This window comes from Takifugu flavidus, chromosome 15 (genome assembly GCF_003711565.1).
Source record: "Takifugu flavidus isolate HTHZ2018 chromosome 15, ASM371156v2, whole genome shotgun sequence".
Classification (NCBI taxonomy): Eukaryota; Metazoa; Chordata; class Actinopteri; order Tetraodontiformes; family Tetraodontidae; genus Takifugu; species Takifugu flavidus.
Window position 1 is genome coordinate 10,445,023 of NC_079534.1, and position 27,328 is coordinate 10,472,350.

Here is a 27,328-nt window from a genome sequence, read left to right on the forward strand (position 1 = left end):
CTTTACAGAACATCAGAAAACCACCATAACATATAAGAATGCCCAGTGCTTGTTCTCTCAATTGGCTGAGGAGTACTATCCATTTTGACTTTGCTGTATAGACAAACACATATATCTTCCGTTATTTACGTTTGGAACCTGCAAAAACAGCTTTCTCGTGTTCTGTTCTCTGATTGGCTGATTATACGTCACTTCAGGCGCCGACGATGTATTTGCATAAAGGGGATCCTATAAATACAGAACGCTTTCGAAAACGCCTCCAAAGACGCGAACTCACATCCCGTAAGAGTTTTCTCCCTGCACCACCGCGTTTCAGGCAAAATGACGCATAGATCAAATCCACATTCTTCTTACAAGAGGATGTTTGGGGGAGACAGGCTCGTGTCCCGGACCAACTACTCCAGCCGCCAGTTCTCCAGCCCATTGCGCTCTTCTCGGGTCTCTTACAGCCTCTCCTCCGCTCCGACCGTCTATGCAGTGAAGACCCAAAGGCTCCGGAGCACCGCTGCCATGCCCCGTCTGGCCTCCGAGAACCTGGACTTTTCCCTGTCCGACGCCATAAACACCGAGTTCATCACGAACCGCACCAACGAGAAGGCACAGATGCAGTCGCTCAACGACCGATTCGCCAGCTACATTGAAAAGGTGCGATTCTTGGAGCAGCAGAACAAGATCCTGCTGGCGGAGCTGGAGCAACTGCGGGGCAAAGGCACCTCCCGGGTCGGAGATCTGTACGAGGATGAGATGCGAGAACTGAGGCGTCAGGTAGACCAACTGACCAACGAGAAGGCACGGGTGGACGTTCACCGGGACAACCTGGTGGACGACATCGAGAGGCTGAGAGAGAAGTAGGAGGCGTGGACCCTTTAAAATAGTTTAATAAATGTTTTGTGTGACTCTAGAAGACACTGTATGCATATTCTTAACCTTTATCCTTAAATGTGTATCCACCATAAGACGCTGCGTAATTATTTTTTTTTTTAATGGCGCAGATTGGCAAAAAAATGAGTTTGACGTGTGGTGACAAAGTTTCTGCCCTTCTTGAAGAGTATGTCTACCCATTTAGTCTGTCTGTCAAAATCAAATACCATTTTCTTTTTTGTCTGTCTTTGCAGATTGCAGGATGAGATAGCCCAGCGGGAGGAGGCTGAGAACAACATGCAGAGTTTCAGACAGGTACATATTTAATCCAAATGCATAATGCATTGTCTCACTTTGGTTCTATTTTTTACAGTGACTATCCAGTTACCATCATTTTTAGGCACACAGCACACCCTGATTTGGAATAACCGTGCACTCAGGCCATAGTACTTTTCCTTGTTTTTGTTTTTCTGCTAAGCGGCAAACCTTTTTTTGCATAAATGAATAAATCAAAACCTTAAAGATATCATTGGCAATTAGATAAATATCAATACTATATAAAACAACAACCCTCTAACATTAAAACTTAAAGCCATTATAATAATGACCCTGAGTCTCATTTTAACTAGTTATCTGGTTTAATCATCCATTTTGTCTCTGTCAGATTATTACTGCAGAGAGAAATATTCTCTCCTGATGACACAACAGGAGATTTTTGGCAGGATATGAAGTAGCTGTAGAGCTGAAGTGACCCTAACACTGTGCCCGGGTCAATTTGTGGCTGTTGAGTTAAATCAGGCCTGCAGTGAGGAGATCTTTTTATGTCCCGCTGGTCACACTGAATAAGCTGGACACACACGCAATAACAGTCAGACCCAATGTGGTTATCAGAGCGAGAAGACGAGCCACCATGTGATCCGGTGGGCTGAGTGTAGGGGGGTCGTTTTTGGCTTGTTCCATGAAATAAACCAAAATCATGCATGTAAATGCGTAGTGAATATCAGGCTTTCAGGATATGCACTAAATGCCACATATTCATGAGCGTACTGTTTCAATGGCAGTGAGGATGCCACAGTGGGTGACTGCGATGGCATGGAGACAAAAAATGCAGGTCCTACGGGCTGATCTCAGCCAGTCAGGCAGACAGTCACTCTTCCAGCCTCAGGCCTGTTCAGAAAAACCCTCCTGAATAGGTCACTTTGTTTGTGGCATTAGAGCAGTTGAGGCAAAGCTGCTTCATTTGCTGATACCTCAGTCAACAACTTGCCAACAGCCTGACAAAGCACAAACTTGTGGTGCTACTGTATGTGTGTTCATGTGTGTGTGTAAGAGAGACTCATATAAGCTGTAATCTAATCCAGTAAAGAATCCTGCACGAATGTCTTTTAATTGTGCTTCAGGTTTAATTCGGTTTCACTCTACGAGGATGCGATAAATACTACAACAACCAGTTGTTAACAGCCATTCTAAGAGCTCTCAGAGGAGTAACGGCAATTAATATTAAAAAAGAAAAAAGAATTAGGACCATGTTAGCAGTGCTTTGACGCCGGTATTTTAATTAATCTCATTTGAATAAACCATATTCTCAGCCAGCCATGCGTGGAAGAATAGAATTATTAATGATTAGATGTTTCTTTTTCACAGAGATTACTGTAGAGTTTTGACCTCAGGCCGCTAGGATGCGGTAGCTGGAAGGGAATCGAAATGATTTATATTATTATATTATCAATAATAGAAGATATTGATTAAATACTGGCTAAAGGAATTTGTACTTTGAAACTTGTACTTAAAACACTACTGGCTATTTTTATATTTTGCATCTGTTCCAGGTGAGAGTAACTAAGAATTGTGATCTGAAGGTGATGCATAAATGCAACATGTGACGCTGGAAGACACCTTTAAATCTCCCCGACACTTGTCATGTGTCTTTCATTAACTCTTATTGGATGCATGCACCTGAGACCTTGCTAACCTGCACAATAGCGCATTTTAGTCAGCAAGAGAAATGTATAACGTCAGCGAACACATAATGCATAATTTAAGTCACCTTGTGTCAGCGGATTAGAAAGATATTGTGACCCTACAGGATGTGGACAACGCTGCGCTTGCCAGACTTGACCTGGAGAGGAAGGTGGAATCACTTCATGAGGAAATAAACTTCCTCAAGAAGCTGCATGATGAGGTAGGGTTCCCCATTTGGAATATGCCCATTTCTGCTATAAAATGTCCCCACAGATAGTTTGAATTGTCTCTTATCAGGCTGTAAAAGACGAACACATGTATATCAAGAGGAATTTGTCACAATGGGGTTTCCACAAAATTGCCAATGAAGCAGAAAGTATAAATGTTTGTCATGCAGGAAATGCTGGAGTTGCAAAACCAGGTGCACCAGCAGCAGCATGTTCAGGTGGACATGGAGATGGCTAAACCTGACCTGACGGCTGCTCTGAGGGACGTCCGCCTGCAGTACGAGAACCTGGCCTCCAAAAACATCCAGGAGTCTGAGGAATGGTACAAGTCCAAGGTAAATTTTCAACAATCACACTGAGCTTTAGCTCAGAATAGACTGTAATATCTTAACTGTAACACAAAAAACAACTACAAGAAGAAACATAATGAACTTAAATCATAAAAAATGCATTTATTTGCTGGTTATAATTTCACCAAACTTTTTCAATTATTCAAATCTTATGTAGTTCCAGGATGACCAGAGCTCTTTAATGAATCAAATTGGATTCTTAATGACTTGGCACATAAAAAAAGCAAAGTCTATAATATAGTCTGGACACATTGATTTAAATGTGTAGTTTGCATGAAAATCAAGCTCTTGACATGACTTATTTTTTTCAAACCTTTGCCCATATAATTTAAAAAATTACAGTTTAAGTCGGACCACAGGGCATTGAAAATAAGAATTAATTCCTGATTGATTCACGTGTATAAATAGAGAATTGTAATTATTGTTGTTTGTTGTCTGCAGCTCAGCTCAACAGTGTTTTTTTTAAAAACTCCAGGCAGTCTCCATCTAGCTCTAAAAAAAACATCAAGTGCTCCCCCCACATGAAAAATTCACCAGTCCTCACTGCTGAGTTGTTTTTTTCTCCCTGTGACATTCAAGTTTGCTGACCTGACCGAAGCTGCAGCCAGGAACAATGATGCTCTGCGGGTGGCGAAGCAAGAGGCCAATGACTACAGACGGCAGGTTCAGGCGCTCACCTGTGAGGTAGACGCCCTTAAAGGGACTGTGAGTATGCCATTTTTGCCTCATGCTGTAGGGGGAAGGACATCAGTGCTACAAGCCAGTGCAGGTCAAGGTCTTAGACCATTGTCTCATGCTGCAGATCTCATGCTACATGCTTTATGTTGTGCCCTGCTGTCTGCTCTCAGAATGAGTCCCTGGAGCGTCAGATGAGAGAGATGGAGGAAAACTTTTCACTGGAGAATGGCGGCTACCAGGACACTGTCAGGCAGCTGGAAGAAGACATTCACAGCATGAAGGATGAGATGGCGCGCCACCTCCGAGAGTACCAGGACCTCTTAAATGTAAAGATGGCCTTGGACATTGAAATCGCCACCTACAGGAAGCTGCTGGAAGGAGAAGAGAGCCGGTAAATGATCACAGTGTGTATGCTTTCACAAAGGTGCATGTAATGATCTATGAAATGTCATTTTTTCCCCAATTTTATTTTCAGCATCAGCACTCCACTGCCAAGCTTTGCTTCTCTAAATCTTAGAGGTAGGACTACATTCAGTCCACTGATATAGCAGCTGGTGTTTGTTGTGAAATTGTAACATAACATACCCTTTTTTTCTTTCTTAGAGACAATGCTTGAGTCCAAACCTCACATTGAAACCACAACAACTAAGAAGGTTCTCATCAAGACCATTGAGACAAGAGATGGCCAGGTAGAATCCACTTCAAGTGATTTTTAATCAATCAAGTAGTCTTCTGACGGCCTTTTGACCTTGGACGCAGAACTCATTAGCCCGTCTCTGTCCTTTGCTTGTTCAGGTGATCAACGAGTCGACCCAGAACCACGATGACATGGAGTAATGTTTGTCTGTTTCCTTTGCCAAAACACCTGAACAAAAGCAATAAATAGAAACACACTTCACTTGAACTACAGAGGAAACAAGCATAGCAATGAGGACACAGCTTCTTAAAGTGCCTTTATTGGTGTGAAGATCCAGCCAGCACCGTAGATGACTCTGATGATTCTGCTTATTTTCTGCTGAAAGTATTACCTTTTGTCACATTTGTTTAGAGGCAATGATAGAGGTAGACAAGCGCATAACTCTTCTACATAGCTGACCTTTTTTCCTGTGAACTTGTACCATTTTCAATATAACCTCTGTGCATCAGAATATAATCTATGTCCGCCAGAGTTGACTCACTTGCCTGTGCGCAGCAATAAACTTAAAAATGTAACTTACACATGCAGTTCACCATTTTCTCAAAAATAAAGCAGCATGAGATGCATTAGCTCTGAAAAGGAGAGACTACTGAAATAAAAATTAAACAATTTAAAAACCACAGCCAGCTCCAGACAATCTTTTTTTCTGTAGTCAGGCATAGCCATGTGACATTAATAAATGTTTACAGAACACATGGCAAGTGGAACGAACACTAAAATAACATAAAATGACATAAAGAAAAAAAACATATATAGATAATATTTAAAAAACAGATTTTAAACTGAACTCTCCCGGACTTCCTTGCGGCAGAGGCAGCTATGGCATCATCACCTGATCCCTGCCTAGAAACGTCTCCCTTTGTGTCCATATTTTTCCTCCATTTGTTCCCTTTTAAAATGCAGTTTTAAACAGTCGTTTCATTTATTTACGGAAGGAAGCGCCCCCTCCAGCCCACTATGCAACCACCTATGCCACAAGTCCTGCCTCCATCTGCATATGTAAATATTATCATCCAAAATTAGGATTATTGTAATAGTTGAAAGATCCACGTCTTTTAGAGCCTACATGGTTCTTCAAAACGCATCATGTTCGTGGAAATCCTCATTGACACACAGCCTGCCGACTTTTATTGCCACTTGTCGGCGATTAATGAATCCAACGAGCGCTTATTTACTATTTACTCGCGCTTCCACCCACTTTCACATATTCATTTCCAAGTCCGGCGGACAGATCTCACGATAATTAGCGACACGCACGTAAAAAACGCGACTTCGACGTCCCACAGGTGCATTTCAATGGGTGCAGTTTTGCTTCCTGGATGCGTGAATTATATTGTGGGATTCCGGGGAAATTGCCGTCGTGCGTTGGTGGTGCTCGGCCCCGGGAGATGCTCGTCGACAGAGCAACATTCTCCATGTGACGTGTCTGTCTAGGGAAACACCAAGTCGAGACACGTTTTTTCGCCTCTGTCATGATTTCCGTCGACAGCCGTCGTTGAAAATGAGCGAAGTAATTTGACAGGCGTGTGCGCGACGGCGTGATTTTGGGACATCCAACGCTTGTTTAGTTGGATTCGACCAGCAACTTTGGACGGAAACCTGGAGTCAAGTTTCAACAGGTGGTTGTGAGTAAGATGAGAGCGACGTTCATCGACTGAAGCGCTCTTTTCCTTCGGTGATGGGCTCGGTGACTTCTGCTTTAACGAGGACAAGAAACGCACTGGTTAAAGTGGGTTCGGAGCCGGAGAACAATGAGTCGGACAGGACCCGCTCGGCTCCGGAATCGGACCGAGCCAAGAAGAAGAGTGCGCGGTTCAACGCGTCGAGTCAGACCGGGCGGCAGAGCTCCCGCGCGTCGCTCTCCGAGGTGCTGAGCCAGCCGGACAGCGGCGGAGGCAGGCAAAGTTCGAAGAAAAAGACTTCCGAGGGCCAACAAAGCGGTAATTCCAACTATTCTGTCTGTTTGAAAACATGTTGTTGCTGTCCGTGTAAAAGTGGTCATAGTTATCATCACTACTGTTGCAGCGTCAAACTGGTTGTGTTTATGACACATGCAGTCAAGCCTTTTATTCTGCTTATCTGTAATTTATCTGAAATGTAAGAGCTAACGTTCACTTCAGAAGAACACCGTGAAAACACTCCAGGAACTAAAATGCATTCGCTTGATGAATGCCGAGCTCTTTGAAGATGAGCCTCAATGCAACATTTCTCTACTGTCAAAGCATCTGTTTGATGTTTGTGGTGCACCCTACAAACGTGTGCACTGGTCCACATTTAGTTAAAAAAAATGCAGATAATTGGTACCAGAAACACTGGGTATAAATTGTAACCAAATCCCTGTGTTGCTCTGCAGAAGGACGAACCACATAGGCAACTTTTGAAAATATTCTTGTCAGCTCACACAAAACTGTCCATAAAAGGATCCATAATCCAGAATTTTGATAATTTATTTGAGCGTATCCATCATCCAGATCACGGCTATGAATAACCTTTTATGCTATAATGTGAAAAACAATGTGCAACCCTGCCAACTTCATTTTTACCACTGTTAATATTTCAGATTGCAGTCCATCTTTACTATGTGGCTTGTTTTAACATCTTTTTTTTTATCAGCTATTGCGCTTTTGCGACAAGTGTGGCCTGTTTAATTTTTATCTTCACACATTTGCCACAGTGTTACTCACTATTTCCTTTAGTTCATCCTGTTTATTTTCAACTCTCACCATCGTCACAACCTCTACATCTGCCTCCCCTTTTACCTGTCCCAGTGGGAGACACTCCTCCCTGGCTGACTCCTAAAATATCATCTGTGCTGGGGCGTTTCCATGACCGAATGGCTGTGTAGACTCCCGTTGAGTTTCCTCCTCCTCCCCAGTGATATCCACGTGCACAGTGGAGCTTCTTACCTGACTTTCACCTGAGTGTGTGTTTGGGTGTTTCTCCTTTTGAGCCACAAAAGTTGCGTCACCTCATGGTCACCTTATTTTTTGATAATCAACATCAGTCACTCCTTCACAGCACAGCTTTGTCTTACTAGTATTAATTGGAGTATCTTTATGTTGTGGGTGCAAGGATTATATTATTTACATATTGCCCTTACATATTTCTGAAGATTTATTAATGTGCAAAAGTATATACAGAGTGTTTATAATGAGCACACAGATCAGATGCAGATGAATCTGGTGTTGTTCTCACATAAGTACTGCTTGTTCACAGTTAAGGTCATGGGGCTGCTGGAGTCTGTCCCAGCAGGCACTGGTTGAGAGGCAGCAACACACCCTGGATAAGACACACACACACACACACACACACACACACACTTGATGGCCTGTTACTGAAATACAGAATAAAAGATGCTATTTTTCATTTCGGCACATTCATATTTCTATTGTTAGAGCTGTGTATTGTATTCCCATTTGGCTCATTTCAAGGTCATTTAAAATATGTGTTACAACAACCTGGGAAAATCTACTAAAATCGTCCATCCGTTTCTTAATGTACACGTCAGCTTTTTTTTAATTACCTGCAGAGACCAAGCAAAAGGTTGCAGCAAAGGTCAAGGAAAATATGACCTCAGTTTTATTTTTAACCTAAAACTCCTCTGGAAGTCCTGTTGCGAATAATGGCTAAATGGGCTGGAAGACTCCAGGGCCATTCTAGGTTTATAACAGTGCCAGAAGGTCGTAATATCAGCATGATGTTGCATCTCCTTGGTGAGGTGTTAAATATCAGGTGATGGTCTTAATGACGATTATATTATTTGTAACTGATTTTGAATCGTTTGCAATCACTTCTGTGTAGGTATTAAATGATTTTGAAAAAAATCCCCCAAAATACCAATATAAAAACAGATGCAGGGGGATAACATCTTATGCATCTTTTGTTTTGAAATATTTATTTTGAACGTACACTAGCGAGTATAGAAGAAACAAGTGCTTGTCGTAACTTCAGCATGAGCTCCGTTTGGAGTTTTATTCAGAGTCTTTAAGCAGACCAGCCTCTGCTGTTGGATTTTATGAGTGTAGCTCTGGTGCTTTTTAGTACGTGGAACCATTTGGTTTTTTTAATTTGCATAGACTTTATTGGGTGTTTAGACTTCCTCCATGTTCCTTTGTGACCTATGCTATCATTCCTCGCCACATGGGAGTGATCTGTGTTCGTTGATTAAAGCTGTGTGTCTTATCATGGAAGATCTTCTTTGACCTTTTCTAGACAGTTTCTTGGATCATGGTCTGGTTTAAGAGCTACGCAGCAGTTAACTGTAATATTTTTCCATTACTGATGTGAAACTAAAAAAAAAACACCAAACCTTAAATCCTTTCACGTGCTCACAGATTTGAAATGTTGACTGTTTTCTTCAGCAGATAAATGATTATCGGTGCAAATAGCATTAGCTTGACAGCTCGAGATTATTTTTCCTCCCCTTCATTTCCTGCAGTGCCTTGAGGCAGCAGGGTTCATATGACACGTCGTGTAACTCTTTGTTTTGTCAGCTCATTCCCTTCAGGTTTCCAACAGAGGCGTACATTACCCTTAAAGGTACCTCTAATGAGTATTTAGCAGGGGAAAACTAATGCTCTGCGCACCCAGTGTCTCTTAATTACATGACAGTGTCACTGTGGAGACAGCGGTGTAGGGACCGACAAAGTGTGCGCTGCCGCACGGTCTATGGGAGACCTCTAATGAGCTGTTTTTCTGTTTGACTACACAGTTGTTGTCTTCAGTGCTGTCGTTTGGTGCTTTTGGGATAGATTACACAATAAAAAAACCTCCCACTCCCCACAGAAATACAGGATAGTGTCACAGTTAAAGGAATTAGAGAAAAGCGCAAGAGTGGAAAGTCAGGGTTCAAAAACCAGCATGAATGCTAGGTATTTGTGACCACATGTCATTTATCTATGAAGATTTATTGGATTTTGATTGGATTTTTAATCCCACAGTGCAGCCTTCACATACCCTTTATCTGCCCTACTGATTAATGTCCACTGGTGATGGCCTGTTCTGGTGTTTGATGGCCAGATCAAACGTTGAGGATTAGTCGCCGGACACAGCAAAAGCGAGCAGGTGCGTTTTTGTGCCAGTAATCCAGAAAACCGATGCAAGTTCCTCTTTTAGGAAACAGCAAAAAAAAAGAGAGACAAAAACAGTGGAGACATTTGCACAGAGCGATGCTGAAAAATAAGTAAAACAGCTTCCCTATAGATGGAGTTGTTATGGAAATTGCACTCTGCTAATGAGTAATGAAATGATATTTTCATGATTCACCCTTTTCATCTTCAGTGTAATGTATACTATGTCTGAAAGGTTCCCCTGTTTCTTAGTGATGGTGATGTGCTTACGTATTGACCCTCACTCAGCAAACGTATGGGCATAGATCGACCCTTTTAGAGCAGCCTTTTCCTTTTGAAATCCAGCCCGGCTCTAATAACAGCATTAACCTTATTAATGGGCATCATTGTGGAAACACAAGATGAAGAATTCTCGGGAATTAATTAGGAAGTCATGATATTTAACTCAAAAAAGGTTATCTTCTAATCTTACAGTTTTCTACTAAGGATAGGATATATTATGAGGGTATTATTTCATCATTATCCTATATATTTAATGAGATTATTGTGTTAAAATATGTATTAAACACATTTTTTGAGTGTTTTCACGCTGTTATTGAAGTGAGTTCAAGCACTTTGGTGTCTGACTGTATAATCATCCCCCTTTGGGCAGTTAATTTTGTTAAATTAATAAATTATTAAATGCCAGAATACTAAACCAGTACTAAAGGGATTTATTAGTGATTGATGCCCAGAGGAAATGGGCTTGTTCATTTAATATCGTGACATTATTTTGACTTATGTAATAGTGCCTAGAAATAGCTTTTGTGCTGCTTTTGTAGTGTTGGATGTGAGGAATGTCTCTAGGCATCGCTTAAAGTCTGCCCTTAATTTGTGAGTTAAAAGTGACAGTGATCTGGAGTGTTGTGAGCAATTTTCTGGCCACCCCATATTACTGGGGCGTTACCTTATGAATCATTAACATGAACCTCCAATAAAATTGTGCAGACAGAACTGGGGTTGTGCTCTTATCTCGTATGTGTGTGCATTTGATTTGTTTTGTCTGATTGTCAGCACCGGAACCCCCAATTTTCAGATATCTCTGCTTTTAAACATTTAATTTTCAATTAAATGAATCCCAGCCTCTCAGAGGTACATGCAGAGCCCTGCAACTGACTTGCAGGCCCGTGTGTATATACAATGACATGTATTAATCATCTTGAGTTGGACTTGGAGCACATTAGTGTGATCGATATAAAAAACCTTTTTTCTCAGATAAATGTCAGCTACATTCATGTGAAATTTGGGCATGTTGCAACCCACAAGGGGGTGCCAGAACCCGTTGATTCAGCAGCATTCTTCATACTGAACAACAATTCAGAGCAAGTGTCAGACTGCCTGATAACCTAGGTGAACATTGACTTTATTAGTCTAATATCTATATGGTTGAGCGCTTGATAAATTGTTAGTGCATGCACAGCTGGCTGCAATAATTTGCTGCAGCACAGAAAAGGAGCTCAAATCAGAGGTTTCAAACACGGAGTTGTCTGGCGCTTCATTAAAAAAAAAGTTTTACAGATGACTAAACCTGAAAAAGAAAGCAAACAAAACAACAACCTACAGACGCCTCCACCATTTCTACGGAGGCTTTTGGAGAACTTTTGTGGGAACAGGTATGGTGTGAAGGTAATATGCTGTATTAAGTTGTAGCACACAGTGTGCCGTTCCAAACCCACGTGAAAATCAAAGCAGAGGCACACTCCTGTAGTTAAGTGCATTATGTAATGTTCTGTGAATAGTGTAATAGTTACAGGTTTGACTCTCCTGCTGCACACTTTAAAGACAAGCACAGGTACTTTACCCTCATAGAAACCTGAAAAAAGGCATCTAGACTTTTAGCAGCATGTCTCTAATAAAAGATGCATATTTGAGACCACTTCTTTAAACTAAAGCCTAACCATAACTGGAGCATGGACATTTTTATTTACATCACATTTCCTCACATTTGGGCAGCAAAAAAACCCCCTAAACTACAGTATATGGTAGTCCAGTGCTTAGCACTGTTGTTCTGGGTTTGAATCCCCTGGGGGTCAGGGGCTTTAGTGTCAAGTTTACACATTATATCCCTGTGGGTGGGGGTATTCTCTCAGGACTCAGGTGTCCACCCAGTTTCCAAAGGCATGCATTTGGTGGACAGGTGAATTGGTGACCCTAAACTGGCCTTGGGTATGAATGTGAGTGTGAACGGTTGTCTGTCTGTGAATGAAACAGGTCCAAAAGTGCAACTAGTGATACTGGTGCCCGAAACACCAGAGGATTCTGTAGGAAGAGCATTCCATTTTCACATTTCATCCAAACTGAGGGCTCAGGCGGCATTCTCCCGACGTGGTGGTGTGACAGTGTTATAATCTTGTGTCTTATCTGTCATATTAAAGATAATGTTGCCATGGTGATGTGTGCCAGCTTCAGTCTTGATGACACTGACTCTGTTATCTCATGCAAACGTACATAGTCTAGTTGACCAGGTAATTAGTGGTTTTCAGTGAGGACAAACTATATTTCTACAAAGCCACTTTATGCCAGTGATACTGGTGACACGCCGTGCAACATTTAGGTCAATAGGAGCCGCACCTCTCACAGCTCCATCATTAGAAAGCTTTGAAAGCTACCCTGAAACAGGCAGGCGCGTGTGAGTATGTTGCAAAATTAGTCTCCTCACAACCTATTTCATACAGTGCAAATTGGAGACTGGGGAGACAGGTTGTCAGGAGAGGGAGAGGATAAAGAGCTCTTACTGTAGTTAGCCAAACAGAATGAGATGGAGTGTAATTACCCAACAAGTGTGTAACGCATCCACTGGAAATACACTGAGTGGCTCACATAGATTAGTTTATAATCATATACTGTATACAGTATGTGTTGTGATATTTGTACTCAATTTCTTTACCCTGCAGGCAACATCATGCAACAATACATGTTTGACTTTTTATGTTCTTATCTGCGTTATATTTGCTTTTACAATAACTAATCATTGTTGAACAAGAAGCCTTTGAGGGTACAGTGATGAAAAAAACACACATGCAGGTGATCATTTTAATTTTGAGATAATAACACAGTGCAAAGTCGATTGTTTTCCTTCTGAGTCATACTATAACAGTGAGCAGCGGGCTGTAAAAATACAGACAGAACCAGTGTTTGGCATGAGCACTTTGTACATCAGCAACAAAGTGAAATGACCGTTATACGCACATCTAAAATGGGAGAGCAAGCCTTCGTGAAGGGCATAAACATTCAACGAGAATATGAGAAATTTCCTCACTAAATGTCAGGCGGTACTAATAACAAGAGCGTTTTATCCTCTGTCTGTAGATGTGTTAATGAGCAAAGGTGAGGAGAGCTCTATTTAGTAAAGATAAGGTTGTTTAAATAAGCAGAGACCAGCGAGGAAGATAATGAACCAAAGCCGCTGTCTGCCCTTCATTTTAATTTGCAGTTCAGTTACATTCATGTTCTTGTCAAAAGATGGTGGAACGTGCGTTTCTGCAGAAAACCCATTAAACATAAAAGCCAATTGAGCAGCTTAAGAAAAATTCTTTTCAATGCAAATGTGTATCAAGTCAAGGTACCAAAGTGGATTTTCGCATAATAAATCACCTGAGAGCCAAACCGAACAAAAAGACGCTCAAACTTTGAGCCTCGGCTGCTTTTGTCACAAATTCCTGACAAGAGAACGAGTCACATTCAGAGATCTCTGGAGATGTCCTCTCCTCTCCTCTCCTCTCCTCCTCTCCTCTCCTCTCTCCTCTCCTCTCCTCTCCTCTCCTCTCCTCTCCATCTCCACCTCCACCACCACCACCACCACCACTGCCACCCACCTCACACACCTCCTGCACCTCTTGGGGAAGAGCGATGTGGAGAGTGGAGAGAGAGGGAAAGGGAGGGGTAGAGAGAAAAACCAGAGAAGAAAAACAAATCAAGAGCCATAAGCTATCTGAAATGAGCTTGTTGAGGTGTGAGAAACGAAGAGAGAAAGAGGAAAAATGAGCAGCAGAGACTAAACCATGTCGTAAAATAAATTCTCCAGCTCCACGTCTAGAACAGGAAATAGCAAGTGACGGTCCTCCAGCATCAAGCAAAGTCCGAGATCTGCATCTTTTTTTCTTTTCTTTTTTTCTCCTCTTCCTGGAAGAGAGGCGCCCAAACAGAGTAGGAACAACACACGGTGACTGACAACAAGCAGTGAAACACAGCAAAAGGTGTGAGCGTGAACTGGACGGCTGCCGAGCGATGGAAGCCAACTCCAAGAAGCATCGTTTCAGGAAGGGTCGGAGTGCCACCTTCAGCATTGATGGCTTCAACATCACCATCGGTAGGTGTTTGCAGGGTAATCAGAGCAAGAAAAGAGGCTTTGTGTGTGTTCACCCGCCAAGTGGATGCACGGAAATGTGCCGAGCACACAAGGACGAGAGGGAGCGGGAGGCTGAGCAGTGAGGCGTTTCAGCGACTGCGCTGACATCGGTAAACACGTTTCTGTCTTTTCCTGGGCCGCCACATTAGCCCGTTGTGCTGAAGTTGAAGCTCTGCTTCGCAGTGCAACTATGGAAACAATGGGACTTCAGATGCCGGTGACATCATCCAGAATTGGATTAGACTGTTTTCACAAATGCAGAGTTAACAGTTTCATGCAATACTTTGAAAAAGTTTTTGACAATTGCAGGAAAAGAGACACAAGAACTGGATTGTTGTTCTGAATGGGCAGCGATGATGATCAGCGTGGGAGGGTGCAGATCTGTGTCTTATAAAGGCTTTATATGTAGGCTTTTTGGAGCACACAGCAAATATATGAGTGAAATGAAAGTGAATCTACTGTGAAATACAAACTTTGACCTCAGTGCTCTCTGAAGAAAATGTAAATGTTATAAAGCCTAATACTGACGGGCTGAGGTACTGCAATGTTCACAAGGTTTTCACGGTGAAAAAAAAAACTATTCCTGTCATCCTCTCGGGTGGACCATCCGTCCTTGGGAACATTTTGACTTGTGGCTAAAACTGACCATTAGTTATTTGTCAAAAAAAAAATCCTATCGTCTTCGATGGTAGTTTCCTGCACAGTTCTGCACATTTAAACGCTACAAGTCTGTGGAGACAAAGTGTTTCACATTTGTTTTGTGTTCTAGTGGCGCTAACCTTGGATCGCTACCTCGAAATTGTGCTGCATATATTGACTCGTCGTGCTGCTGGTTGAAGATGTGTGTGAAGGACGTGCTTTAGAATATATGAATAGTAGCAGTGTTTAATAACATTTCATCTAATGGCAAAAGTGTGCAGCGTCAAACAGCGGTAATTAGCTGTCATATGGCTAAATTCTGCAGCCTGCAGCCTAGTTGGTTTTGTTCATTCTTGTTTGTATGGCTGATATGAGTATATCCAGATACTTCACGCAAAAGTATTGGAAAATGTTTTTATCTGCACAAAATAGGTGTTGCGTTTTCCACTTAAATGGTCAAGTCCTGTTACCTCTGAAATCCATATGTGGCTGGATCTCACTCATACTGTCCTCACGCATGTCAGTTGCCACGGCAACCTACCAGAGTCACAATCAATCGCTTACTGGGCCCCGGATTTAGGCAGCACATTCTGCCAATCACCTCCTCTGAAGCGTGACTCCTAAGCACTTGTACCTCATTGCCTGACTGGCCCCTGCATGTCCCTGGCTCTGTTAAACCCTAAGCTTCCTGAAGGGCAGTTTGGATTTCATCCATTTGTGGACCACATTATCTTGACAACTTAGCTTGGAATGCTGAGTGGATTTCATCCGTTTCTCGTCCGAGAAGTGAATACCATCTCCATTGTGTGTAGTTTGTGTGTTTTATTCTAGGCTGAATTTGTTTACCCATTGCAAGATCCTCTTCCTACTACTGGCAGAAACAAGGACATTATCAGAATATAAACTAGAGAAAAATCAGGAAGCATAAAAGAAGCCTGTTCACTGTTATGAGGTCGACTCACTGTTCGCCTGCTCTGGGTCATCTGCACCGTTCTCCAGAAAAAATTTGGGATCAAGTAAAAAGTGTTGTAGTGAAGAGATGGTGTACACACTTATTCATGGATAGTGGACAGAAGAGATTGTCTTAATATGTTGAATTTGAATCCAACAGCAGCAACTGGTCATCTGTATGCAGTGGTTTGTATTCATCTGTCCAATAATCAGAGGGTGTGGTTATCCTAAACTACACTTGAATTGGATGTTTGTATATATTAAGAGGCTCTTTTTTGGTAGTAAAGAGGTATTTGGTCTTGAAGTAGAAAAATTTCATTTAGAGCCTATAACACAAGCTGTAGCATAAAGAAAAAAAAAGAAAATGAAAGTATTTGATTGGAAGGTGCATGAGGTGTATTTCAAATGCAGCATCCTTAAAGCTCAGTTAGGGTCAGCAAGCACTTTTCTGCTACATTTAATATACACGGATCATAATTGTGACACTTTATAGCCTAGTTAAGTGAATTTTACAGGAAATGTCATGTCGTCTTGTTAGTGTGAACTGTGTTAGTGCAGCGGCTTCAGGCTTAGGTCATTTTTATGTGCTGTTTGCATGTTCTTCCTGTGTCTGTGTTGGTTTTGGTCCAGGTACTCCAGTTTCCACCCACACAGTCTGAAACCACGAGTGACTCTAAATCACCGCTAGAAGCAAGTGAATGGTGTGCATCCTGTAATAAACTGGTGATCTGTGCAGGCTGTATTCCTGCCTTTCACCTAGTCATCCTGGAAAACAGATGGCTGTATCTGGTAGAGCGACCATTTCTAATCATAGACAATATTACTTATAGCAGTGCGTAGAATAGTAAGTATTGGAAATTCTTATCAGCCCCACACAGAAGGAAAAACATTACAATTCCACATGTATAAACAACATGAATCTTTTTGTCCACCCACCCTGGGGATATCTAATCTTGTCTGTTTATCAAAGCGGACTAATGACATCATATATTTTACATGGATGCACAAGAAAATCCGATTATCATTATAAACCCCTTATAAATGAAGTATTTATTATACCCAATCACAAAATGTTGTTTGGAAGGACTTGACAGATATGAACCCATACGTCTTTATTTTCCTACTGCCAATATTACAGGAAAATGTCCTTTATCATTCAGCATCTTCAGTTTAACACAGCATTTTAGATACTATTATTAACAGTAATGATAAAATATTAAATTAACTACATTTATATATACCTTCAAGCATGCTGTAGGCTATGACCTACCATTCAGGATAAGCCTTAACACCACAGGTGGATAATTTAAGCTTTGAAAGATGTTGATCTCAGAGCTGGGTTTACTTCTACTGAGGGTTAGGGTGAGGTTCAGCGTCAGAGAATCTTCAAAGATGGTGACTAGGGAGAGGGATTTAATACCTTTTTAATGATACCAAACTGCTGCAACTCTAAGTACATTTCCAGAGGAAGAAATTCTTTGGTTGTTGTGGAAATATTACTGTAATACATTTATACTGGATATGTGTTTGTTTTATTCTCTCATTATCATATATCTATAGCAATATCATCTCAATATAAGTATCAGAACTAATTTATTGTGTCATTACATTCACATCAGTGCCTTTATTTCATTTGTTTCTATTGTTCTTCCATCAGTGGCCAATGAAGATGTTGAAGGTTCTACAAGACCACAAGCCAGTTTTGCACGTAAGTATTGAAGTACTATATTAAATAAATAGATTATTGTCATGATCATCAGCTGTGTTGTTATCAGTATGTTCTACAAATTTGTAGAACACACATTACCTTTCTGGTAACATCTCTAACTTGCATAACACTGAATGTTCTGCAAGTCCAGGATGAGGAACAAAAATGTCTTATTTAAGACAAACAAGCAATGACGCATTGAGCCCACACGGTGGGAGCATTGTGTTTTTCTTTCAGCGAGTACCATAGAACTATCTAGTGTGGAGCTTTATCAGGGCTCTTTCAGTCCTTACTGTCAAATCAATCAAAGCACAAGGCATCATTGGACTGCGTTTATTTATTTATTTATTTATTTATTTATTTATTTATTTATTTATTTATTATCCCTTTAGGTTCCAAGTCCCAGAGTGCTTTGTGGAATGCCATCACCGCAGGGATGGGGATCAAAGGCAAAGAGCAGAAGCCCCTGCTGAATGACCCACGAAGCCTTGAAGAGATCCTGGCTGAAGATTTCCCTCTAACAGATGAACCAGATACCACAGAGAAAACAGCCATCAGGTTTGCTTGTGGCAGGTTGCTTCAGCATTTAAAAAAATCTAGTTCTGTTTTCTATAATGGAGTAAAACCATCAGGGTATCCCCAGAGCTTTTCAAGCCCTGATTTTACGCTAACATAAGTTAAATTGGATCGATATTTCATTTAGTATGTGCGGAGGAAATGAGGTAAAACACAGACCATCTGACATTGTTCTGCAGTTTGTATCCATTTAGCTTCGTACAGCTGATTAATGTCAGATTAATTGAGTTTTGAGTAGAGTCCCTGCTTGCTTCCTGTGAAGCTTCTGTCTGACTCATCACACACACACACACACACACACACACACACACACACACACACACACACACCACACACACACACATACACACACACACACGCACGAATGCATGCCCATTGTTAATTGCTATGTATGGCTCGTGACCTCAAGGGATGTGGGCCTGATTGATTCCATCTTGATAACAAGGACTTCAAAATGCCATTAACATAATTTGTTGTCACTTTAAGAATATTGAGCATCTTTTACTGCTTGAGACCAATTAACCTTGATGACTCTGAAGACAGTTAGAAATGCCACAGGTGGCAGGAGTACTCGTTTTGGAGCAGGATGGTGCTCCGATGGTAAATGGCAACAAGCTTTTGGACGCATGCAAAACAGACACAAGACCAAGCGGTGAGCCTCCCGTAGAGGCTGCAGTTATAGCAGAGTCGTGACAACGTGGAGCTTGTTGATTGTTCTTGCACTCCCTCTTTCGTCTCTCTATTCTGTGCGTGAGTTGGACGTGTGTGGATCCTGAAATTAATGTGCTGTTGTTCGCTGCTATAATCCTCCCACAGAAAACAAGCCCCAGAGAGTAGGATGGTGACAAGGAGAAAGTGATTTTCCACTTGACTGGACACAGCCTGTTTCTTCTTTAAAGGCTACAGTCAAGATTCTAAAGGAATGGAGCCGGTGCAGGACAACTAAACACTCACCACAGAGGAAAAGTATTTATATGTCCATGGAGGCAATCACTTATAAAAAAGAATCAAGTTTAGCAATGACAAATAACAGACTGCAAAACATGCTGTTTTTGTGGCCAAAAACATTTTCCAGTCACATCTTAATGTCTGTTGCTGTTTATCTCTGATGCTACTGTGTGGCATATGTTTTTATTACACACCAACACAAGCCATCATCTCGCCAAGCTCGGGGCGGAATGGTTGTCAATGACGGTTAATAGGGGTTTGGGCTATGGGGAGACACTGGGATCTACGACTGCATGTCAAATGGAAAGATTATGGTACAAGGTGATTAAAGGAGCAGCAGCCTGTAGGTAATCCATAAAATGAGCATTACTCACCAGGTGAGCATCATTAGATTTTATCGGACAGCAGAGTGGGTTCGAGTGATTTGTTCCAGGTAGGACGGGTTGACGGACTCAAAGATACTGGCTGAGAGAAACGGGGGTAGAATGAAGTTAAAAGTGGGCTGAGATCTACAGAGCATTGTTGCTGTAAGCATCCCAGCATCAGAACTTTGTGCTTTTTATCCATACAGCTGCAGTTTGGGGCATACCGAGCTTTGAGCCCCACGTGTAGCCATTAATTCACAAGTGCACGCTGGTTGTTCTGTGCGGCTGGTGTCACGCTGTTGACTCTTCTCTCTAGGGATTCCATATGCAGTTTAAAGCACTTTTTATCTATTGAATGGATGTTGGCACGCCACATTTTTACTGCTAAATCCTTCACAGCAACAGCCAGAGGATGGCAGTGGTTGCTATTGGCTACTAATGTGTTTAATGTAATGTACAGAAAACAACTCTTTAATTTTTTAGCAAGCCTGTGGGATTTTAATGCAAACATGCTACCTTTTTCATTAATTTTGTTTCCTATTCATGTTGATAATCATATCTCTGAGGGTTGCTTCTCCCTTTAGTGGAGTTTAACACAACAATTATTGAGGTCATTGAGTTATATTTTCCTTTTATAAGATCTACACAAACTAGCTGCCCAGTAGTTTATGGGTGTTTATGGGAAAACATGGCCACCATTCAAATTAGTGAGCTCAGTACCAAAAGATTTTAAAAGCCACAGACAGTGACCATCTATTTTAACATTATTAAAGCTATTGCCATGTGACTAGAATCAGTAAAAGTGGAAAAATACTGAATTACAGTAAAATTAAAGGGATAAAAGTAACATAAACCATTATCGCTAAAACATTTTTAAACACCATTCAGTTTTGTATATATGATTATATTGTCTTGTTTGTGTTTGCCACTATTTTTGAAATTCAGTCAACATTGTGATATTACCACACATTTCTAACTGATGCTTTGCATGAATTGAATTCAACATTTATTCCCATATAGATCAGTTTGGTTATTAATCCTGGAACTTAATTCTTTCCTGACTTTTAACATTGAATTCTACCCAGACACACAAGTCAGGTCTCTTCCGATCAGCTCCACAAATCCTCTGCTCCTTAATTAGTCTCTGTGTGTGATTGTGAACCTTACAGCTGATTAAAGCAGCCGTCTCTTCTGCAGTGTGAGAGCATGACGCTCGCCCACTTACACCTGCAGTCATCTTACACCTCCATCAGCTGCCTCACTGGCTGGCTAATGAAGCTCCAGTGGACAGCGTAACCGGAGGCTCACCAGCAGTTACAGGAGCTTTCCATCAAAATAACTGTGGCATTACCCATTTTTTTGGATGCTAAAGTGCTGCGTCAGGGCTCTTCTCTACAGGTAGCCAAAGTTGTGGATTGGACTTTTCTTCTTGTTTTGTTGGTGCTTTAAAAGATAGGATTAAAGACAGTTTAGACCAAAATATATATCCTATATCTCTACAACTCTAAATGTATACACCAGTAATCCAAAAAAGTGAAAAGCTAATCCTCAAAGGTTTTATTTTGTCTTGTTGAGTGTGCCCCTCCTCAGCACCATCGACCTGACTCAATAACAGTGTTCACGTCACCCATACTTAAATACACCATGATTTGCACACAGATCACCTTTTACGCTAACAGTTCCATCTTTCTGAGTTTTTTATATGTCTTTGTCACATTAATACCATAATAGCCTGGCAACAGTTAGGGGCTGGGAAGCAAGGGAGGTTTTCTGTCAGCACAGCATTTAGTGTGATGGTGTTGTCATTCGCAGCTCGATGGGTCGGCCTTGACCATGAGGTGAACTTGTGTGCCCAGCATCACCAATCATCCATCACACATTGGTTTACTGGTGCTCCTAATTCACTACAAACACAGTTTATAACAGGATTTACGGACGTCATGCTGACATTATTATCCACAGTCAGCAGCTTTTAGATGCTTTTGAAGATGATGTAATCACATTTTGATGATGCGAAGCACAGTTATGCATTACCGTTTAGCCAAATGTAACTTGACTGTATGGTGAAAGTGAAAATGCAGATATTTATGTGCTACATATTGATATTCAACATTGATAACTGGAATTTTCAAGCGTATATAGGCTCAGCCCATCTCCATGAAGGTAGCTGCCAGTGTTCTGTATTTACACCATTAAGCTGCTTTAAGCTCTTCGTTTACATTATCCATTCTTACTTTAGGCTGTAACTGGACTCTCAGGGCTATAAGCCAATTTAGTCTCGAAACACGGGCACCCACTTTTAGGACAGTTTTAATTTTAAATTAAGAAGTTTATGCTGATATTATATTCAGTGAGGGTTTAAACCCACCTTCAATCAGGGTGTGTGTGTGTGTGTGTGGGGGGGGGGGGTGTCTCTGCTTCTCATTAGGTTTTGCTGTACATTAGTCATATCATTAATTCATTGGAGTGTGAGACAATTAATGTAAATCAGATCAAAATGTTGTCCAACCAGTTTCTGGCATCTCATTTATTAAATGAATCTGCATCCTAGTGAAGCAGGAAAAAGAAAAATTAATTATCGGGCAAATTTTGTTATGAAGCAACATATTTGTATCCATATTCTTATCGTAGTTGATTAATCGGTGTTTCTGAAACCACAATGGCTTCACGTGTCAGCAGATTATCTGGTAAAAATGATCTGACAGCTGTGATCCTCTCCTATCTACCGAGATTAATTAGGCTTTCTGATTATAATAATTGATAGTATCAGTACTCGCTCATAAAAACACACATGCATTCACTCTTTATGCTTTATTTCAACTCAGAGGTTTATCCAAATGACATTTTACCATTCAAAACTCACATACATTAAATCTTGTGTGATTGCATGTTAAAACAGCTAAAACTACTTGTGCCACCGTCACTTCATGGACTCTGTTTTGCATAGAATATCTGAATAACAGAATCTAATGTAAAGACATCGAAGGTATGTTGCTGACACACCATTTTTTAACAGAAACACACACAAAGCTTGAATCAAAATTCACAAAACCAATTCTGGAAATCTCCGACTGGCTATTCTGCTCTATCTTTGTAGTACCCCCCATCCCCCCACCCTCAATAATAATAAAGACCTTTTAAGGCCTTATGGCCACATATTGCATAATGCATACTTTCCTATTGTTTACGTTCTATGTTTAGTGCTGGTTTGGGATGAATTTGTGAGGCATACTCGTCTGCCTATGTTACATTATAAAGGAAGGCTGGAGCATTGGTGCATGCAGCAGACCCGCACAAAAGGTGCATCCTCTAAAATCCAATTTTTGCTGATGAAAATTTAATATTGGGTTTTCAGTCCGGCTCCTCATATTTCTCTTTCACTTTCATATTCCAACTTGACCTTGTCTAACAAATGTGCTCTCTGTTGCGAGAAAAAGTGTAATCCTACATGGAACACCTCAGGGCCGAAGTCTTTTCAGTCCAGTTTTGCTGGTCAAAGCATAATAAGCCTCACATTATGGTGGCTCCCAAATATAAATACCTTTTATATACATCATACATTATGGCTGTTTGTACAAGTTCTACCACATACACAGGATTTATATGAAAAAACAGTAATGTAAAAAAATATATATATATATATGTTGACTATAATATCACTGAAGAGCAAAGGTTTGGCTTGTGTATTTCCCTCCACTTCCTCCCAACCACCTTTCCATCTCAGCAATACAAATGATGAATGAAATATAGATGGAAAATCTTACTCCGTGATGGATGATCTTCACTAAAATGTGGTCATTACTGCGAGGGCTATTGCTATTTTGATGCATAGATATCCTTATCGACTTGGCTGCAAATTTAAATGAGATTTGAATTTTTCATGTACCTCCAAATGGCAGAGACTGTTATGGCTGTTTCAATGCGTGAGCTTCGAATAGGCTTGCACAGTGACGACAATACCACAGAAGAGTGTACTTTCCTTTTTCAGCACTGGCAGCACTGTTAATTAATTTTTATGAAGAAGATTTATGAGGCTTTTTTCTAGCATTTGATGTTATTCTAATCTATAATGGACTATCATTTATAATTATTAGGTATAGACCGGCGTGATTTTCAGGTCTTTCTGGTCCTTAGTCATATTTAGGAACTCATAGTATTTCATATTTTCTGAATCTTTGAAAGGGAAAAATGTCCTGTCGCATCACATACTGTCCTTCATTGCCACTGTTCTGTCCATCAGAGAAGGTGTTTCAATCATCAGTTCATCATTAAAGGATTCTCTGATATATTGAGGAAGCCGAGGGAACATCTCTCTCAACAACGTTGAATTTTAAAGGTGCAGAGCGTGATCTCGCATGGTTTCAGCGCGATTTCATTTTTGTTTCAAATCGGCGATGTCTTCAATTGATCTGCTAGCTGCGTGCCCCCTGAAGACCCCTGGAGACATTGTAAATGTCTAAAAAACACTAGTGGGACAGGCGTTGAACCAAAACATAACAAACCACCTGTCAGCCAAACACCGACGGGATGGTTGAGGGAGTGGGGTGGAGGCTAGTGCATGTGCAGAGGTGAATAAAATTCAAGCTAGCTCAGCCATCCTAGCAATGTTAGCGTAGCATAGGTCCACCACAGATTGATGGGTGTTCACCATAATTATGGAAACATTGTTTTTCCTGATTTCCTGTACGGTCAGTGCCTGCGTTGAGTTCCAGAGCAGGCAGCTGTGCATGATGTGTGATGGTATAATTAAGAAGGCCGGAAGAGCTAGAAATGTATTCAACATATCAACATAGTTTCATGATGGTATGAATAGTATGCTGATAGCATCTCTGAGCTGCTACAACCATTATAATTCTGATATCTGTGTTATTTCAGATAGTCATACTGCTCATATATAAGCATCGTGTTTTATTTGCATTGTAAACTGATTTTGGACTGTGATCAGGTTACATTTTTCATTAGCACAGCAGTACAGTGGCAAAGTTTTTAGCACTGTTGCCTCACAGCAAGAAAGTTGTGTGTTCCATCCCCAGTTGACTTCTTATGCTGTCTGTGGGTGAGATTTTAATTGCCCTGACATTAAATAAAGAAAATTTTGGAAAAAAAAAATTCCCTTAACAAAAGTACCGGTACATATAAGTACAAGTACGTGGACATATAAGTAGTATTAAGATGAAAACGTTAACTATACTTAATTAGCAGGGGAGGTGGGTTGAGCCCTGTCAAATAAGAATGTTTGTATTTTTTATATTCTATTCCATTCACGCTATCAATGGTATTTAGGGCCAACAGTGCCGTAAAAACCTCTAAGAAATTATCTTTTTTTCATCTTTGTGAATAATATATCAGTCCAACACAGTTTATGTAGAAATGCTATATCCTTCCGTGGTTTTTTTTGGCTGCAGCTTGCTTGAGAAAGTTCAACCTTGCTCTGTCCGGCACTAACACAACAAGGCAAAGCAATACAGCAGGTCCCAAGGGTGAAATCCTGTGAACAGCAAGTGCTGAAATGTGAAATTGCTGTTGGGACTTTCCCTCAGGTTGACCTACCAACCGTGTCCGCGACTCGCGCTCTTCTTTCAGCTTTTATAGCTCCTCAAAAAGGGAAGAAAATGATATTTGGAACAGCGCCTCCAACACAAGCCACCAGGAAAAGGACCAAAAACCAAAGACAGAGGAAGAAAGAGACACAGATAAGTGTGCCTTTGAAGAAAACATCAGCAGGCTTCATGGCACTCAAGCAGACCTCTCTCCTCCCTCCAACACCGGACCCATCTCGGTAGATGAAAGCCCAAGACTCTTTGAGGTGGTGCCCTAGCATTATCCCCACATCCTGCATCAAGTAATTGAAAGACCTAAAAGAATGGGAGGAGCTCCTCTGAGCTGACTCATCGTTGCAAGTTCTGAACTTGAAGAAAATGGGAAAAACAGCAAATTTGGACAAATGGAACAGGTTGCATACACTTTACTGAAGCAGAGCAGCCACTGATTAAGCTTTTACAACTTACTGTTTGGGAAACCATTTAATGTATACATGCTTAGGTTCCTTTGTTTACAGGTCCTCCTTGGATCTTCTGTCCACCTGTCTATTTAGCACACATTTTAGTCCATTCCTAGACACAATAACCATTTTTTTTATTCAGATGCACGGTCGGTTTTCCCGACACACTTGTGTATTTGAATTGGTCACATTAGTGCTAGAGGTCATGATGCAGGAGCGTTTTGAACTCACCTCTCTGTACACTGTCATTGAGGGAGTGATGGAATAGGAATGCCCAGACTATGCTGCTTGTTTCGGTCAGCATATGCATATTTAATAGTATGGGGAAGGTCAAATTGTCAGAAGTAGAAGACATCAAGAGACACTAATATACTCACTCTGAATGGTGATCTGGGGAAATCTGTGGTGCAAAGGTCACATTGGGAAATGCCTGTTATATGTTATCATTTACATTATTTTTGCAAATAGCCAGAGTTGCACGCCTCCTTAACGTCACCCCGAAGGTCTGTTTCCTCTCCAGTCCCTTCAGATTTCCTCTGTTTCTCCAGCGGGTGGAATGGAACACCGCCACTCATTATCAGCCAGACTCCTCCCTCTCTTTCACTGCTGGTGTTTCTCCTCCCTCCCTCATGTGCAGAGAGCTCAGCAGTGAACGTTAATCCTGGATTGAGCTGCCCTGCCGTCTGCATCCCGTCGTTGCTGGGAGAGCATGGCAAGGCTCCAGGACCCCTGTGCTCACACAGGAGAGAAGTGAACGGCAAGAGAAAGAGGGGGGAAGAGAGAGAGCGAGGGAGAGAGACATAGTGCTAGAGTTGAGCTGCTTGTGCGGAGTGATCCTGAGTTTTAGTCACTCTCTCACATCGACAATTGAGGAACAGGAAAGATGAGAACCAGCCCGTCGCACTTGTGAATGAAGAAGCCTTGGCCACGTTGTGAGTTCCACCAAAACGCAAGCGTCTCCTGGCTCGCCACCTTCTCGTCGCTCACAGGAAAAAAGTTTTGGGTTATTTTTATTTGGGGGGGGGGGGTCTGCTGTTGGCACATCCAGAACACTTTTGAGCTACCGACATGGAGTCTCCCACCAAAGAGATTGAGGAGTTTGAAAGCACGGCCCTGAAGTACCTTCAGCCGGAACAGATCGAGAAGATTTGGCTCAGGCTCCGTGGACTGTGAGTATATTTTATTTTTTACTGATTTCAACAAGCGTGTGTTTGTGTGTGTAGTGTGTGTGTGTGTGTGTGTGTAGTGTGTAGTGTGTACATGCCAAATCAGTTGTAATAATGTATCTGCAATAGCTTTGCTTTAGATTTTTAAAAAGAGAATACAGTGAAGAGTTTGTGTTACATCACGGTTTATTTATTGAGGGTGTCAATCTGTCAGTTTGTGAATAAGAGACAGAATATAAAGAAAATATTACAGCAAAACCTGAGCAATTACCCAAACAGCTGCATATCAGTTGCAGAGCCTTTATTTTAGTGCATCACAATTGCTCAAGGCAACAGCAACTGATGTCCAATAAGCACCTGTTGTCCCTGTAGAAAGAGGATGCTAGCAGTGAATTTAATGACGATGCACATTCTGTCTTACAATCTTGAAACCGCAGATATTTCACATCACATTCACGCGTAATATCGCTCTTAAATAATACAAAAGCCTTCCAGAAAGCCTCATTTCTTGGATTTATTTTCACTGTTAATAATTCAAGATTACTTTCCCCTCACTCATTCCTCCATCCAATCAACACCTTCCTGACCTTTTGTCTTGAGAAGAAAGCCCGGCACGAGTGAATAAGTTGAGGCAGGTATGATACATTTTTAAACCCCAGCCCTCACACTCGGAAGGAAGGGCCTACTGTGTTGCATTTACATAATCAATCTTTAATGTTGCTGCTGGAAGTCTGAATGAAAAG

At 41.3% G+C, this 27,328-nt stretch overlaps 2 protein-coding genes across 13 annotated transcripts in view; both read left to right on the forward strand.

The window, feature by feature from the left end:
* The first annotated feature begins 242 nt into the window (after window positions 1-242).
* On the forward strand, window positions 243-5,395 carry LOC130539083 (vimentin A2-like). Its single transcript, XM_057057179.1, has 9 exons — window positions 243-848; window positions 1,116-1,176; window positions 2,948-3,043; window positions 3,221-3,385; window positions 3,980-4,105; window positions 4,249-4,469; window positions 4,554-4,597; window positions 4,682-4,767; window positions 4,874-5,395. Exons 1-9 carry the CDS (start codon window positions 322-324, stop codon window positions 4,913-4,915), a joined length of 1,368 nt encoding a protein of 455 aa, XP_056913159.1. The 5' UTR covers window positions 243-321; the 3' UTR covers window positions 4,916-5,395.
* Window positions 5,396-6,346: 951 nt separating this feature from the next.
* pde1cb (phosphodiesterase 1C, calmodulin-dependent b) overlaps window positions 6,347-27,328 on the forward strand; it is a 59,234-nt gene continuing 38,252 nt past the window's right edge. For 3 of the 12 annotated variants that reach the window (XR_008953947.1, XR_008953949.1, XR_008953948.1), the window contains exons 1-3: window positions 6,347-6,715; window positions 17,479-17,529; window positions 17,922-18,087. Coding sequence is in view for 8 of the 12 variants with exons in the window: in XM_057056525.1 (XP_056912505.1) it covers window positions 6,454-6,715; window positions 17,479-17,529; window positions 17,922-18,087 (479 nt within the window). In the remaining 4 variants the exon portion in view is untranslated. Of the gene's footprint in view, window positions 6,716-13,785; window positions 14,193-17,478; window positions 17,530-17,921; window positions 18,088-26,054; window positions 26,589-27,328 lie in introns of those variants that run through there. The other 9 variants (XM_057056527.1, XM_057056526.1, XM_057056531.1 and 6 more) reach the window with 7 other exon arrangements.

What these genes read in the sequence shown, in the direction of transcription:
- LOC130539083 (XM_057057179.1), top strand. Translation starts at nt 322, where the DNA reads ATGACGCATAGATCAAATCCACATTCTTCTTACAAGAGGATGTTTGGG. An exon ending in AGGAATGGTACAAGTCCAAG is followed by an intron (nt 3,386 to 3,979) that starts GTAAATTTTCAA and finishes GTGACATTCAAG; the next exon opens with TTTGCTGACCTGACCGAAGC. An exon ending in CTGGAAGGAGAAGAGAGCCG is followed by an intron (nt 4,470 to 4,553) that starts GTAAATGATCAC and finishes TTTTATTTTCAG; the next exon opens with CATCAGCACTCCACTGCCAA.